Source organism: Cyprinodon tularosa, unplaced genomic scaffold (genome assembly GCF_016077235.1).
Source record: "Cyprinodon tularosa strain WSP-4 unplaced genomic scaffold, ASM1607723v1 ctg66, whole genome shotgun sequence".
In the NCBI taxonomy this organism is placed as follows: Eukaryota; Metazoa; Chordata; class Actinopteri; order Cyprinodontiformes; family Cyprinodontidae; genus Cyprinodon; species Cyprinodon tularosa.
Window position 1 is genome coordinate 1185136 of NW_024039407.1, and position 14598 is coordinate 1199733.

General features: G+C 40.3%; 2 protein-coding genes across 6 annotated transcripts in view; both read right to left on the minus strand.

Moving 5' to 3' along the window:
• Positions 1-1411: 1411 nt before the first annotated feature.
• LOC119799377 (zinc finger and BTB domain-containing protein 39) lies at positions 1412-7988 on the minus strand. The gene is made up of 4 exons (XM_038309226.1): positions 7872-7988; positions 5763-6992; positions 3829-4188; positions 1412-3405 (listed from the first exon to the last, which is right to left on the minus strand). Exons 2-4 carry the CDS (start codon positions 6957-6959, stop codon positions 2470-2472), a joined length of 2493 nt encoding a protein of 830 aa, XP_038165154.1. The 5' UTR covers positions 6960-6992; positions 7872-7988; the 3' UTR covers positions 1412-2469.
• Positions 7989-10666: 2678 nt separating this feature from the next.
• Positions 10667-14598, minus strand: part of agap2 (ArfGAP with GTPase domain, ankyrin repeat and PH domain 2) — a 39077-nt gene continuing 35145 nt past the window's right edge. For all 5 annotated transcript variants that reach the window (XM_038309225.1, XM_038309224.1, XM_038309223.1 and 2 more), the window contains 3 exons: positions 14370-14592; positions 13730-13994; positions 10667-11749 (listed from right to left, as the gene is read on the minus strand). In XM_038309225.1, the coding sequence (XP_038165153.1) occupies positions 11543-11749; positions 13730-13994; positions 14370-14592 (695 nt within the window). In that variant the 3' untranslated portion in view covers positions 10667-11542. The remainder of the gene's footprint in view (positions 11750-13729; positions 13995-14369; positions 14593-14598) is intronic.

Sequence of the window (14598 nt, forward strand, 5' to 3'; positions counted from 1 at the left end):
AACCAAAAGCTCAGTGGCAAAAATCTGAGAATCATGGAATCAATATTCAACAGTCCTCTGATGATGTTAGTAACGAACTCTGGTTCGTTAAAAAATTATGAGTCTTACAAAAGCAATGGAAACATTACCATTAATTAAATCAAAATTAATCAGAATAAAAAATTCACAGACCATTGTCGTCTCTGAAGATCACATTTTCAGCATTTATCTAAAATTTTGGGTTTATCTAATAACATGAAGGCTGTTTTAGGTTCCTTTGAGCACACTAGATAAGATTTCTAAATTCTAATATGGTTGAATATGGCTTTAAATTAACCTTTATATTTTATTGCATTAAACCACAGATAGGAAAAGAGACAACATCACTGGATCTGTCACAAGCAATATTACTGATGGTCGCTATTTACTGTGTACCTAGTAGCTACCTACATGACAGAAGAGACAACTCACAGAAGCACTCAGTTAATTTTAGACTTTGATCTAAAAAAATAGAAATGCCACAGAAAAAGCCGTTCGTTAAACATACTTTGAGCTGTTGTTTCTAAAGCTATAACAAGCTTTATTTCAGTAAGGGTTTAAACACTAACATTAACCTCCATGTGTTTCCTCATCTTATTTGATTACCAAAATATGACCAAAAAGGTCATTTTAAGATGAATCCCCTCATGTCTGCTAGCTATTAGCTCAATCAATGTTAAAATAACTGAATTTTATTGGTTTTTGATTAAGCAAACCATTTAACTAAAGACCATTTTGCCAAATAGTGTTTTATTTACCTTTTGTATTATAAATTGGTTTGAAAACATTCTAATAGCTCTAAATAATTAAATAGCTGATTTGACCACAATACAAATTCAAGATAAACTTTGGTTCTGAAACATAAAATCTATACTGAACTATGATAGAACTGGTTAATTTGATCGATTATGGTTTCCAAACATTTGTCTTTCTTTAGCTGAGTTTCACAAGTACAGTCGAGTTTTTAACTGAAATATGTTCGACTTGGAGTTGAAAAATTTCTGTCAAATTGTTACAATTTGAATGGAAGGTGAAATTATTCCATATATGAGCAGAGTCATCCGTTTGATCATGATTTGAGCTCGGTTCACAACTTTACTTGTTGTTCTAAGACATAACCAGTTGGGCTAGTGTTCACAGAACAATGAGTCTGAATATTGTTTGATTAAACAATGTGTTTGCCATCCCTACTGGGGTTAGCATTGAATATATCATAACTTCAAAACAAGAGGAAGGGGGGGTCATCAGTTCATGTTTGGCATAATAGCAGGAAAGCATCTAGCTTTAGGGCAGATGGCAGGAGAGACTGACTTTAAGCACAAGTTTACAGAAGTTCATTTTTAATGACTGACTGGATTTAATCATGCAGGAAATCAGTTAGAGGAAATGTGCATTCCTAGAGGCAGTTCATTTATTTTCATAATGATATGGAAAGATACAAAGACATAAAAACAATAAATAGTTATAAATATAAGTTAAGACAAGTGTATCCCACAGCAACGTGTTCACGGGCACTTCAACATGACAGCCCTACAATATAAACAGGTTCAGTGTTACAAAAGGTGCAACTAGCAGGTAAATAACGGCTTTCATCCTGCAAAGTCAGAAAAATATATAAGAAAGACATTCTCTCATGTTTACTCTGACGTTTAAAGAATTTTACAACAGCATGTTGCACCATAACACGAATAATGTGAAACCATTCACCATGGATGCTACAGGGTGACGCTACACTGAGGACAGTGTCATCAGGTTAATTAAAACCCAACTTTTATAAAGTAGAGATTAATGTTAGAGTAGATGTCTGGTAACAACAGCTTCCCGTTCAGCAGGATGTTACCACCATCTGAGATAAAACCTCCAAGTTGAACCTGATTGGCTTTCTGGAAGGTCACATGTTCACCAGTTAAACCAAAAAATCTAACTCTTACATAGAGCTCAGTGATTTGTTACCATAAATATAAAAAATGTGTTTCTCTTTTACAGGCACATGAGAAATTAGATATTCTGGATGCATCTGACGGCTTTAAACCTCCACTAGTTATTAAAAAATGCAACTTTTCTAAAAAAAAAAAAAAACATCCCACAGAACACATGTACAGAACATAACCAAACAATGTAGTGTCTCTGATTATATCTTATTATTTCTGAATGTTGTGTGTTTTACATCATTTTGCTGTCAAAATATTTGTATTATGAACATAAGATCCAATTAGAAATTATTTTAATTTATTACCAAAATGATTAATTGCTCAAAAATCATTTTGCCAATTTATCATCGTTTCAAAAGTCCTTACTTTTCCCGGCGTAAACATAAATGGAGACATGTTGAAAATGATTAGGATTTGAAGCAGAACAATATAAAGACTGAACGCAGTCTTGAGCTGCTGCAGTAGTTTATGATGAGTTCTTTCAGTACCCAGACATAGAGTGGCGTATTGGGTGAGCCCCTCAGGTGTCCGCCGTTGGGAGCGGCTCTTTGGAGTGATCATTGTACATGAAGGTCTGCTCGATGTTAAAATCAGGCGGCAGGTGGTCCTTGTGAAGCTCCATGTGTGACGACACCAGCTTCAGGGTGGAGAAGTAAAGGCCGCACACGGTGCAGCGGTACATGAGCGCGCCAGCGTGCGTCTTCAGGTGGCAGATCATGGTGGAGCGGCCCCTGAAGAAGCGCAGACACACCTTGCACTGGTAGGGCTTTTCCCCGGTGTGGATCCGGAGGTGGTAGGTGAACTCCCCAGAGTGGGCGAAGCGTTTTCCACAGTAGCGACACCGGTACCACTTCCCGCGAACGCCGGCTGCACCTTCCTGATCCGAGCTGCCGTTGGTAAGGCCCCCAGAGGGAAAACCGTGCGCTTGCCCCTGGAAGAACTTCTCTGACATGTTGAAGCCCATCCCCAGACCCAGGTTGATCTTGGACTGGCTCCCCAAGTCCCGTGGGGATGAGGAAGAGGAAGATGGGGGACACTCCAGCGACTGGTCGGCTTTCCGCTTGCCTAAGCAACCCTGCCCTCCCAAGCCGCCGCCATCGCTCATGGATTCCGTAGTGTGCAGACTGAGGTGGTACTGGAAGGCCGATGAGGAGCGGAACGTCTGTGGGCACAGGAAGCAATGCATCTCCTCCACTCCTCCCGTGGCTTTCTGAGCCCCCAGCGCCAACCGCTCCCTCTCCTTAGCTGCTGCCTCATCAGCATGAGTGGCAATGTGCCTATCCAGCAGGGGGCGCTCTACGAAGCAGCGGGCACAGTGTGGGCAGGTGAAAACCGGCAGAGAGAGATGGGAGAGGGTGTGCCACAGGAGGGAGCACAAGGAGAGCTGAGAGAGGTGACAGACTCCACAGTTCAGGGTCTGCAGACACACATGGCTCAGCAGGTGGTCTCTAAGGGTCTGGGAAAAATGCAAAAAAGAAAAACGATAAAACCTTCATCTCTCGTTATTATTCACAGAATTAAAAGTAAAACATCGCTCCAGAAACAACTTTGAAAGAGGAACACCCAGATTGGACCATAGCTTCCAATAAACATTAAATCGTTAAACACTTTGAGAAAACAGCCTCGGATCACATGCATCCTGGTAATTAGACTGAGAAACAACCTCAGACAATAAGCCGTCTGCTACAAAGGTAAGGCGTCTGCTTCCTCTTGGCCAAACCTGTTGACATATTTCTCTTAAAGATTGTCCATCATCTTTTGGAGAAAATTAATGAAGGGATATATATATATATATATATATATATATATATTTTAGTCTGTGCAGCTTGATTCAAAGTGGGCATAGTTAAGCTAAACTAAGCAGTAAAACCACATTTACCTGGAAGTCTTTGCTGAGGGTTTTGGTACACACCGCACACCTCAGCTCAGAGCCCAGACCTTGGCTGTTGCAGACCAGCGCCCCCTGGGGTATGCTGTAGGTGGAGGCCGTCTGGTGATGGTGACGCAGCAGTTTGCTTTGGCTGCAGAACTCCTGATGACACATTTCACAGGCGAATAGCTGGACGTTGACGTGGGAGAGGGAGTGAGCGACGGCAGCGACGCGGTCCGGGAAGGAGGCCCCGCACAGCCTGCAGAGCCCCAGCTCCGTCAGGTGGCCCTCGGCGTGCCTCTTCACAGCAAGCGGGTTTGCGGGGAGCAGCGCTGCACAGGCTTTACATGACAGCGTCTTTCTGCTCACCTGCAGGAACCAAAAACATTTGTGCTCAGTGGACCAATTACACCAGTCAGACGTCTTCAAACTCTGAATTCTGCTGTGGATGTGATTAAGATTCAGACTTCAACAAGTTTCAAGTCTTTTCAAGATTTGCTAAAAATAAAATTATAGAAGTAAATTGAATGATTTAAGAGATTAATTTTAATATCAGTCTAACGGATCTCGGTATGCGCAACTGATTTTTTTGGGGTTTGATCTTTAAAACAGATATTACTTTTTTTTTTCCTCCATTCAAATGATAAAAATGACTCAATGACAACAAAAGTTACACAATTCTCAATTAAAACAGAAAAGAAACATTAACAAATCAAAAGCAGCAACACAAATAACAGATTCATCTGATCTCAAAGCTTGGCTGCTGGATACACAGATGAATCACTGAACACACACAAGAAAACATTTTTCAACTGGCTCACACGGCTGCCTATCTCTAGGCCAAATGTCTCAATCTTCCTCTCGTCGGATCATAAAACTTTTCTGCGTGGAAATTTCGGTCCAGCCTGAAGGAGTCGATCATAAGCTACAGTCTTACATTTCAGAGCAACAGTTTTGCTCAGATAGTTGGAACTTGGACTCGACTACGTGTTCAACACAGTTCTAAGCAGAAGCTGGAAGAATTAAACACATCCAATGCTGAGTATCTAGAGGAGCTGGTTTGGGTTAAACTAAGGTCAGCAGCTGGTTCTATATGAGGAAACCAACTGATACAAATGGACTGTTTTGATCAGATTTCATCTGAAATCCTGAGGCTGGTTGAATTCTGCTAAAGCTATCTGCCCATTTTATTAGGCACTCCTGTTCTGTTTGGTTGTCAAAGCAAATATGAAATCAGCCAGATGCATTTAGGAAACTAAAGGCTGAAGATAGAGAAAAAAACAGGAATTACGGTAAGTAACTTTGCATGGTTGTCAGTGTCAGACAGGCTGGACTGAGTGCTTCAGAAACTACTGATCTGCTGTGATTTTCACACACGTCCATGTGGCTGGCATTCAGAGCCCGACCAGAAACCAGTGAAAGGTAGTTGTGAGGATAGAAATGCCTTGTTTGCTTCGATTGGAGAAAAGGCAGATGGTATAAAGGTTATAGAAGCTCTAATAAACCCGGTGATGTAGAACACCAGCTCTGAAGTAATACCTTAAAGTAAACGATCTTCAGCAGCAAATATATTGCGTGTCATGTGATGCTTTAGGTATATATTTTTTTCCCAACAATTTGAGCCAATCAACACAACCTGAGCATTGTTTTAAGCCCACTGCCTATCAGGGTATTGGTCCAGACCATGTCCGTCCCTTTATGATCCCAGTGTATCGCGACAGTGATGGCAACATCCAGCAGCATGTTATGTTAAACCTACCTCACCACAAAGTGTCCTTAATAAAGTGGACAATTGAAGCCTAAATTGATAAAATAATCTAAAGCTGTGCAGAAAATTCTTAATAAAATCTATCGTAGCTATGTATTTATTCTCACTCATCATTATGACATTAATCCTAATGGAAGAAAAAAACCAACCTGCTTCACAAACAAAGTATGTTTACCTCGTCACTTGTGCCACCATTCTCCACATACACCAGATCATCTTCATCATCATCGTCCTCCTCCATGTAGGTCTCCTCATCACTCAGCTCAATGATCTCTGCTCCCAGCTGAGGCCACTGCTCCTCCTCTGTTCCCTCCTCCTCTGCTCGGTTACCCTGCAGGTCCTCCGTCTCGTCCTTTCTCAGTCTTGTCTCGACCTCCTCAAACATCAGCGAGGCCTCCCTCTCCTTACTCATGGTTTCCCCCAACGGCGCCACCTGCAGGCTGCCCGGAGCCCCCTCTGATGAGGATGTCGGAGCGCAGGACTCGACTGGCTGTGCGGAGGAGTCTGGGACGGAGCAGGAGTCAGAAGGTGGAGGATTGCTGCGGTCTGTGCTTTCAGAAAGGATCTGACCATGTGTGGAGCAGTCCTCACAGCCTCCTCCTGTCCCTCTGTTATCCAGACTCTGCTCGGTTTTCAGCTGAAGCGCAGGGCGGCTGCTTGTTGGAAGAGAGGCTGCCTGTAGCTGAAGATCTGCAGCCATCTGTCCGTAGCCGATGTGGGACTGGAAATCTTCAGCCTTCAGGTCCAGGATGAGGGTATCAGCATGGGTTTCGCGGTCTATCCTGCCAGTCCTGGTTTGGAACAGAGGTGAAGACGCTGCACCGGGGGTCGGGGCAGCAGACTGACCCACTGATGAGGACAGAGAAGAGCAGGAGGCTGCAGAGGAACAGATAGACGAAGCAGAGGCTGTACAGATAGCTGCCACCGTGGGGGCAGCAGCCACCATCCCCGAGTCCAGGGGGAGGTCTCCATCTTCGCCTGCTTTCGCAGAAACAGACGCCTGCAGGTCTGGAAAGGTTGCATGGCAGGCCCTGACCAGCTCGCCGACGCCGAGCCTCTCAGCCAGCTCGTACAGCACCCCCACGTCTATGAGATCGATCAAAATCTCCCCCGTGTAGACAAAAGTCAGCACCTTCTCAAAATTGGCTGCTGAAACGAACTCCAGTGAAAACACAGGAGGGGATGTGGGTGGAGCCCGGCTGAACAGGTTGCGAAAGTAACTCCCAGCACAGGCCAAAACCACCCGGTGTGCTGCGAAAGTCCGGCTGCCGACCTGCAGGAAGACATCGCAGTATTGACGCGTCTGCCGGCAGCGGTTGAGCTCTGCGAGCAGCTTGGCAGAGTGGCCAGGACCCTTCAGCTGGATCCTCATCCCTGCTGCTGCAGCTTTAATCTTACAGACGACCTGCAGGGAAGAAATACAGAGAAATGGAGACAAAAGCGCTTCTCAAAAAGTTAGATCATCCTTTCAGACATTCCTACCAAAAAGCTGACTTAGTGCAGAATCAGCAGGTGTAACAGAGGACTATATAGAAACGCTTATTGGACAGTTTGAGGGAGATTTATCATCCAGGGGAAGCAGCTGGAGCTTCGAGAGCCATTTAAGAGGAAACAGAAAAGTATGACCTTCAATGTATTAATTGATTAGAGGTCCTTTAGGCTGATTTAATGTATCAGTATAGTCTGGGAAAGAGCTGACTGTGGTGATGCCATGATAATCAACCCATATTTGTTCTTTCTGCAGTGCGGAGAAAAGTTCTGTTATTTCAACACATTTTGCCCATTTCTTTTCCAGAAACAAGAACTCATCTGGAAAACAAACATACAGTACAGCACAACCTAAACCTGCTTCTCTTTTATATAAAGCACGCACTGTAAGCCCTGTCCTGCTCTTGTATGTTTTTTATACTTTTATTTTAAAGTATTAAGTATTTAAAATCATGCTGGAGAGAAGCCATGAATCAATACAAGACATATGCTTCCCTTTTTGAACGAAATGTTGCATAAAATTTACAGAATAACGCAATTGGTTAAAGCGAATGAGCAAAAAGATAATAATATTAACTATCTTGAAATGTATCAAACAACGAATCAAGCAGTGGGGAGGATATAGTGACTATTCGTGCTCTGATTAGCATCAGTACACCATAAATAAAGCTGATATGCAGCTATTTCTATAAAACTATAGGAGCGACAACTTTGCTGAGAAATAAGCTAAAACCAGCAGGTGACGCCGAGTTATTCACGCTTATAAAACCTCCTCTTCGTCATTATCAGGACTCACCCATTAAAAGTGGTTGCAGAGCTAAGAAATGTCGTCTGTTTCAGTTTGTTTTCGTACTCAGGTGGTTCCTCACAATAATCACATTTTGTTGACCGTCGCTTCTTTGTGACGCATGACACCAATGTTTGTCATGTCGCCCCCTACAGTTTGGAGGTGATTCTGCAGAAAAGGGGAAACGCAAGAGATGCAGAACACAAGACAAAAAGAAGCTTGCAGATACACACAAATGTAAAAAAAAAAAAAAAAAAAAAAAAAAAAAAAAGAAGAAAGTTAAAAGAAATATAAAAAAACACAATAAATACGTGTCTAGGCCTACAGTGAGAAATAGTTCAAATAGAAATAAAAACATGTAAAATTATTAAGAGAAGTTGCTCAACATAACGACTTGCATATGTATGGAGTGGCTAAAAACGTAAACAAAACATGCATTTGGTGTAGGAATAATAATTAAAAAAGCAATAACAGGAAATTTAAACTAAATGAAAATGGTTCTCCAACTCTGCAATAAACTTCCAGATATTGTGGAAGAGTGATTTTTTTTTATTTTAACAAATTAACTAACTACCTCACTAATTAACAAACTAACTTTACTAAAGAATGAAAGAAACAAAAAAGAAACAAATAATTGATAAAATGAATGAAGAATGTCTTTTAATTTGAACTGTTTTTAAAATATCAATCATCATCTGTTTCGTTATAATCTAGGCTTTAAATTATTAAATTATTTATTTTTAATTAGAAGTAAATTCTTCAGTTAAGTAAATTATATTGTGGAAGTTTCTTATAGCATTTTTAACTAAAAGAATTAAAACTACAATAATAACCAAAACAAAATTAAATAAAATATATACACCAACCTCATTATTACAATGAAATTGTTTTGATTTTTTTTTATTTCAATTGCATGTGGCTGTTTTACTTTCTTGTTTCTCCATAATGGGTGCATCTTTAAAAGTAAAGGGGGAGGGGGGTGGGGGGGTGACAAATATGGCCCAAAGACTGCCTTAGATAGACACCAAACCTTGACCTTGACCTCATTAGGGGGACATGTGGGGCCACACATGTTTGTAGCACACCTTGTTATCAGACAAGTAAGACAAATAAGGCATGTAAATAATGTTATTTTCAACACCTGAATACAAAAACGAAAAAGAAGTTATCATTTTATGAAAATACATAGAAATGAAAGAACCAATTATTCTAACAGGCATTCACATTTTTTTACACATTTACAGAAATGCTGATATGCCACAAAATAGGAAGTACTGCACAGTGCACAAAAAATGCCTACAAACCACAGGGCCTGATAAGCAGATGGCCTTTTAAAAAGGAAAAAAATATATAAGTATAAGATTTAGACAGTTTGATTAGTGTGATTAGCCATAAACACTGAACGCCCTGAATATCATGCAAATTATGTTAAGATTTTTCTAAACTAATCTGAGTTCCTTGAAAGGAATGGATGTTCGTAAAAAGAGGTAAAACAGTAAAGTTCACTGTAAACTACTGAACTCATTGTTCTGTTTTTAAAGTGCTTAGGAACCTAAATGGCTTAGTTTGACCATCAGAATATAAAACCAAGCCAAAGGTTTTCCCATATGAGTTTGAGAGGTTAGAAAAGGAACACAAACAGATAACCGGTATGTGATTAAAAACTTTCAATACCCTTTAAATTTAAGAATAAAAGTGCATCTTCAGACATTTTCTGATAAAAGGCCAAAGGCTGATGAGTTTGTTAGGATAAAAAATATTTAAGACAGCAAAGGGCATATTTTGGATAAAGAAGGCAGTTCAAATCAGCTCATCAGTCGGAGGCCGTGGTTCTCAAGCAGAACCACTTTGGGTTTGAGGTGGGAATCTGCCTCAAGTTGAAGAAAATCTTGGCTTTAATTTTGGTTGAAGAAGCAATAAAGATAACAATGGAAGATTGCTTAATTTGCTGTAATATAAGAGCTAAACCATGGTATCCTTTTATCGGGAAGCATGAACTCAGCTGAAAGGCTGAACTCTCTTGTTTACAGTCTTCACTTGTGGACAGATTTGGATCAAGACTGAAAAAAACAAGATCTGTGATGTGAATAGTTGAGATAATCCTCCCCCAAAGGGTCATCAGTCTTTGAGACAAAATTAGGAGTTTGGAAAAGAGATGCTGCTTCTCTGTATCATTGAATTATCTTTGGGAATTAGGGGAACTAGTTAGTGTTCACATGGAGGTTTTTGAAGGCAACTAACCTGAACTAACTAAAACCCCTTGAGAGCACCTCAGTATGAGGAACATACAAGAACATATGCTTTGGTAAGGGTACATTTCTTTGTTAAATGGAAAAGCAATTATCCAAAGACTATAAAGAGCCCACATCAATTAAGAAAAATAACCTCATGGTGGTGTGATGGTGTAGGACGGAACCTGAAGAATCGTCAGATTCCTTCCCTCTCCTGTTCGCACACAGGTCCCACAGTGCTGCACACAAATCCCAAGTTACTCCATCAACCAACATCCACCTCGTCCAGATGTCTGGCATTCCCTTTATAAACTCCTCAACCTTCTTTGACCAAGTAAGACATAGTAAAAAACATTCATTTTTTAATCTCATAAATATTAATAAAAAATCCCACAAGTTTCATCTGCTAACTGTCATCTCTTCTTCATGTCCTCACATTTCACTCTACAAAACATAATCGTCAAAACTGCTTTAAACCACTTACCGACTCTGCAAAAACAAAATGACAGATATAACAGCAAGTCGCACACAAGCAGAATTCCAAAACAAAGTAGACATACAAACAAAACAATCTTTATATTGCTAATAAAAAACTTTAATTTTCATTTAAGTCATGAGGAATTCACACGATCCACAAAGTGTCCAAACTGCTTCATACTTTACTTTTAAATCATCAATACACAACAGTGATATAAATGTGGATAGCATCTTCATGTAGTCTCTCAACGATCCCGAATAAATGTTTCAACACATGGTTACATACTGCATGTTCACATCTGCTCACTGCTTCATGGAATGTACGGCAAGAAGAAATTATAAAAGACAAGGAAAAACAAACCTGACTTATTTTTAACAAATTGTTTTTTACAAAGCTGAGTCCTTTTGCTTGAACTTCGCGGGCATTTCATGGATTCTGCATCTGGATCGAGCTGTGTTTTCGCTGCTGAAACTGTTTATTTCTGCTGAACTGAGTGAGATTGCGCCATTTTAGAGGTTCAAGTTTCATTCTTAAAGCATGAGAAAAAACAACAACAAAAATTTGGTCCAGTCACAACAAAATTGGAAGAGAATCATTGGATGTTGAGCGCACTTTCTGCTGCCACAGTCCACACCTTAAACTGTTGCTCTTCATCGTCACAGATGGATTATTGCACTTCATCAGGAGGAAGTGACAAGCAGACAGACGGGCTGTGCTAAGAATGACAGAAGACATTTCTACAGGACAGTATTTCAGCAATATGCTTGTGATGGAATCACTGGATGAATATTGCTTTCGTGTTTGATATGTTCAGTCTTTAGTCTATTTATTTTTTTTTTTTTATTATATTCTTTGTATTATGTTCTTTTAGTCCCGCCGTGTTGTGGCACCACAGCTTGCTCCACTTTTTAACAAAAATCTCTAAACTCTGGCCATCCTCCAGGCTGTTAAAGCGCCGTCATCAGTCCGGGCTACGATACCCACTTCCTGGAGCCGGTTCGCCCCAGGCTGGCAGTGCTGGAACGGCGGGAGAGGACCGGAGTGGCGGCATTGGGGGATGTCTCATTGGAGCATCCGTGTTGGAGCAAAATATCCATGCAGCCTTTGCTTCCTGTTTTTCTGGCAATCATCATTGGCGTCTGGCCTTGGCTGTCCTTTGCTTTCACATCAATTCCATACTGTTAGAGAAGAGAAGAAGGAGATAATGTTTAAACGATCTTATAACAATATCAAACAAAGAATAAAAAGATGAGCAGGGCATACACAGCTCAGCTAAAAATCCACCAAAATGTTTTTGGTTCTCTATATAACTTGATTATTTACATCATCAGTCAAAATCAGTCTGAAAAACATCAACAAACAGCAAAATATTACCAACATTACTTTAATTAATGCACCCTTAGTTAAGAGGAATTTGTTTGTATATGGTCTAATATTGTAAAAAATAAATTAAGAAAACACATTAAATGAGAACCAAAATCTCAGACTTTTAATGAAAATCTAAATTAACATTGGTGTGTTTACCTAAGACTAACATCATAACTGTCACTGTTTTGGTTATGATGTGCTTTACTTTGCTCCTTGTTTTCTAGTTTTATTCGTTTAATTCCTATTTTGTTGTAGTTTCTAGATTTATGTTAGTTCTCAGGTTTTTCTGTTGTCCTCTTTTTCTGTTGTCCTCTTGTGTGTGTTCCTTTCCCCTTGGCCTCCTCGTTGTCTCCACTCACATCTCCTCCTTTTCCGCTCGTTAACCCTGCCTTTGTCTCAGTCAGCTAAATATACTCTCCCTTTCCCTGGCTCCTTGTGTTTGGTTTCCTCTGATGTCTAAATAGTTCTGGTTTGATTTACATAATTAATTGGATTTTTGGATTCCTGCCTTCGTTTACTGTTTTTTTCCCATTAAACTCCAAGAAATCACTTCAGCCTCTCTGCATATAGGTCCTCAACCTCAACCCGAACCCTGACAATAACCATATGGAAAAAGAAAATAGAGCCACTTAAACTCAAAATGTTTATGTTGAACTATTCTGTTGCCTTAAAATATTTTTTATTGCACCACAAGTCCAAAACAAGCCAAAATATACGTAGTATTTAAAAATAGTTTTGTTCAACAAACAAAACAGCACTCAGCGAAACTTAGCTTGGATAAAAAAATAAAAAATAAAAAGCAGTAGTTGCAGAAACATCTGTTGGCCAAATTATTTATTATTTCTTTTTATTGTTCCATAGTGCTTCAGTCTGGGAGATATAACTACAGAGACAATTAGCTTCAAAGACTGAAATAAACTTTCATACTTTAAATGTAAAACAGAGGACCTTGTTTTTTAGGAAAACAGACCAGAAATCTTAATGTTTTCATGTTGATATTTAGTTTTGGGGGAGGAACTATGAGCATGAAAGAAGCTTTAACATAAATATTTATAAATTTTTCAGTCGAAACTAGATTGTGTGCTGAAATTCAAAATTACGAAATATTACATGTAAAAATCCAAATAAATCATAAAGAACTTCAAAATACCAATGATATCAGATAAAATCTAATTGTTCATTCCAACTCTTAATCCAGTTTTGCCTATTGCATGTTTTATGTTAGAGATGGATTAAGTCAACTGGGTTGTCAATATATTTTTGTTTTGTAAGTGAAAGCTGTTAGCTCATAGCAAAGATTTCTGATTGAGGCACATGTGTTCCTGGAAGTAAAGCAAATAAAAAAGCAAAAGGAAGAAATGCATTGATTTAAATTTAGCGGCCTTAATGAGACAAATACTTGGAATTTCTCAAAGGTTACCAACTTAGAAGAAGCTTTCTGTTTTTACTCTACGACTAACATGACCTGAATGAACCATTATAGTTCATTTCTATTTTATTTAATTTGTCTCTCTGTAACAATTTTGATAAGTTAAATGTCCTGAAAATAAATACATGTTAGAGCAGGCAACCCTAAATTTGGTTCTGGAGGGCCACTGTCCTGCAGGTTTTAGAGGTTTCCCTGCTTTGGCACAGCTGATTTTAATTGAAAGCTTATTAACAGGCTTTTGCTCAACTGCAATCATAATCAGCTGTGCTAAAGCAGGGAAACCTCTGAAACCTGCAGGACAGTTGCCCTCGAGGACCGACTTTGGGGATGCCTGTGTTAGAGCAATGGATAGAAAACCCACCCAGACGAGCAGCTGTGTCATGACCACATCTCCCAGGTGGCAGGCAGCGTGCAGAGCCGTGCGAGGAGGCGACGGCGTTGCGGCCAGCTGGGTGTTGATTTGCTCCTTGGTGCTGTGGGCCAGGAGAAGCAGCAGCCGGGGCAGATCCCTGTCGGTCACTGCAGACAGAAGCGAAGCCGGCCTGCTGTCCTCTGAGGCGAGCTGAAGGGGCGCCACAAAGGCCCGTTGCTCATACTTCGCTCGGATCCAGGACTCTCTTTCCTCTCTAGTGACATAAACGAAATCCAGTGTAAGAGTAAATAGATCCACAATAGGAAAAACATCAATGTTTATTTTGTAAGATAAACATACAGGTTTTAAAGGATAAATTTTAAGTGTGTTTAAGAAACTAAGGCTCAGTTTTAAGGTATTAAAACAGACAATAAAATTTGTGAACATATCCAGAATATCTTGTTAAGTCCCACTATATATTTCCCAAACTATCCATTTGACACAATGCTGTGAGGCAAGAGGAAACTGCCACACCAGCTTTAAAAGTAGAAAACTTTAAACCTCTTTAGTTTTCAAAGTTTCTCTATTATAATTAAACTAGACCCTGAATCCATTGATTATAAGGAAGTGTTGGTTTGGTTAGACGCACCGCGTTGCCACCGGTGTGGGTTTGGTTCGGCCCTGGGTGCAGCTCTCCCACACGCTGTTTGCCATGTGGTTTCCAATGGCAGCCAGAACCTGCGTGAGCTCCCCTGGCCAGTCGTCCAGGTCCAGAGAGCGAACGCGGGACAGATGAGTCCCAAGGTTCCGGTGGATCCCCGAGCACTCAATGCAGATGAGGGCCCCCAGGTTGAGACTGGCCCAGGTGGGATCTGCAG

Coding starts and splice junctions, on each gene's coding strand:
- LOC119799377 (XM_038309226.1), bottom strand. CDS start 6,959: ATGAGGATCCAGCTGAAGGGTCCTGGCCACTCTGCCAAGCTGCTCGCA. Junction 4,189..5,762: donor ATGGTGGCACAAGTGACGAG/GTAAACATACTT, acceptor TGGTTCCTGCAG/GTGAGCAGAAAGACGCTGTC. Junction 3,406..3,828: donor CCCTCAGCAAAGACTTCCAG/GTAAATGTGGTT, acceptor CATTTTTCCCAG/ACCCTTAGAGACCACCTGCT.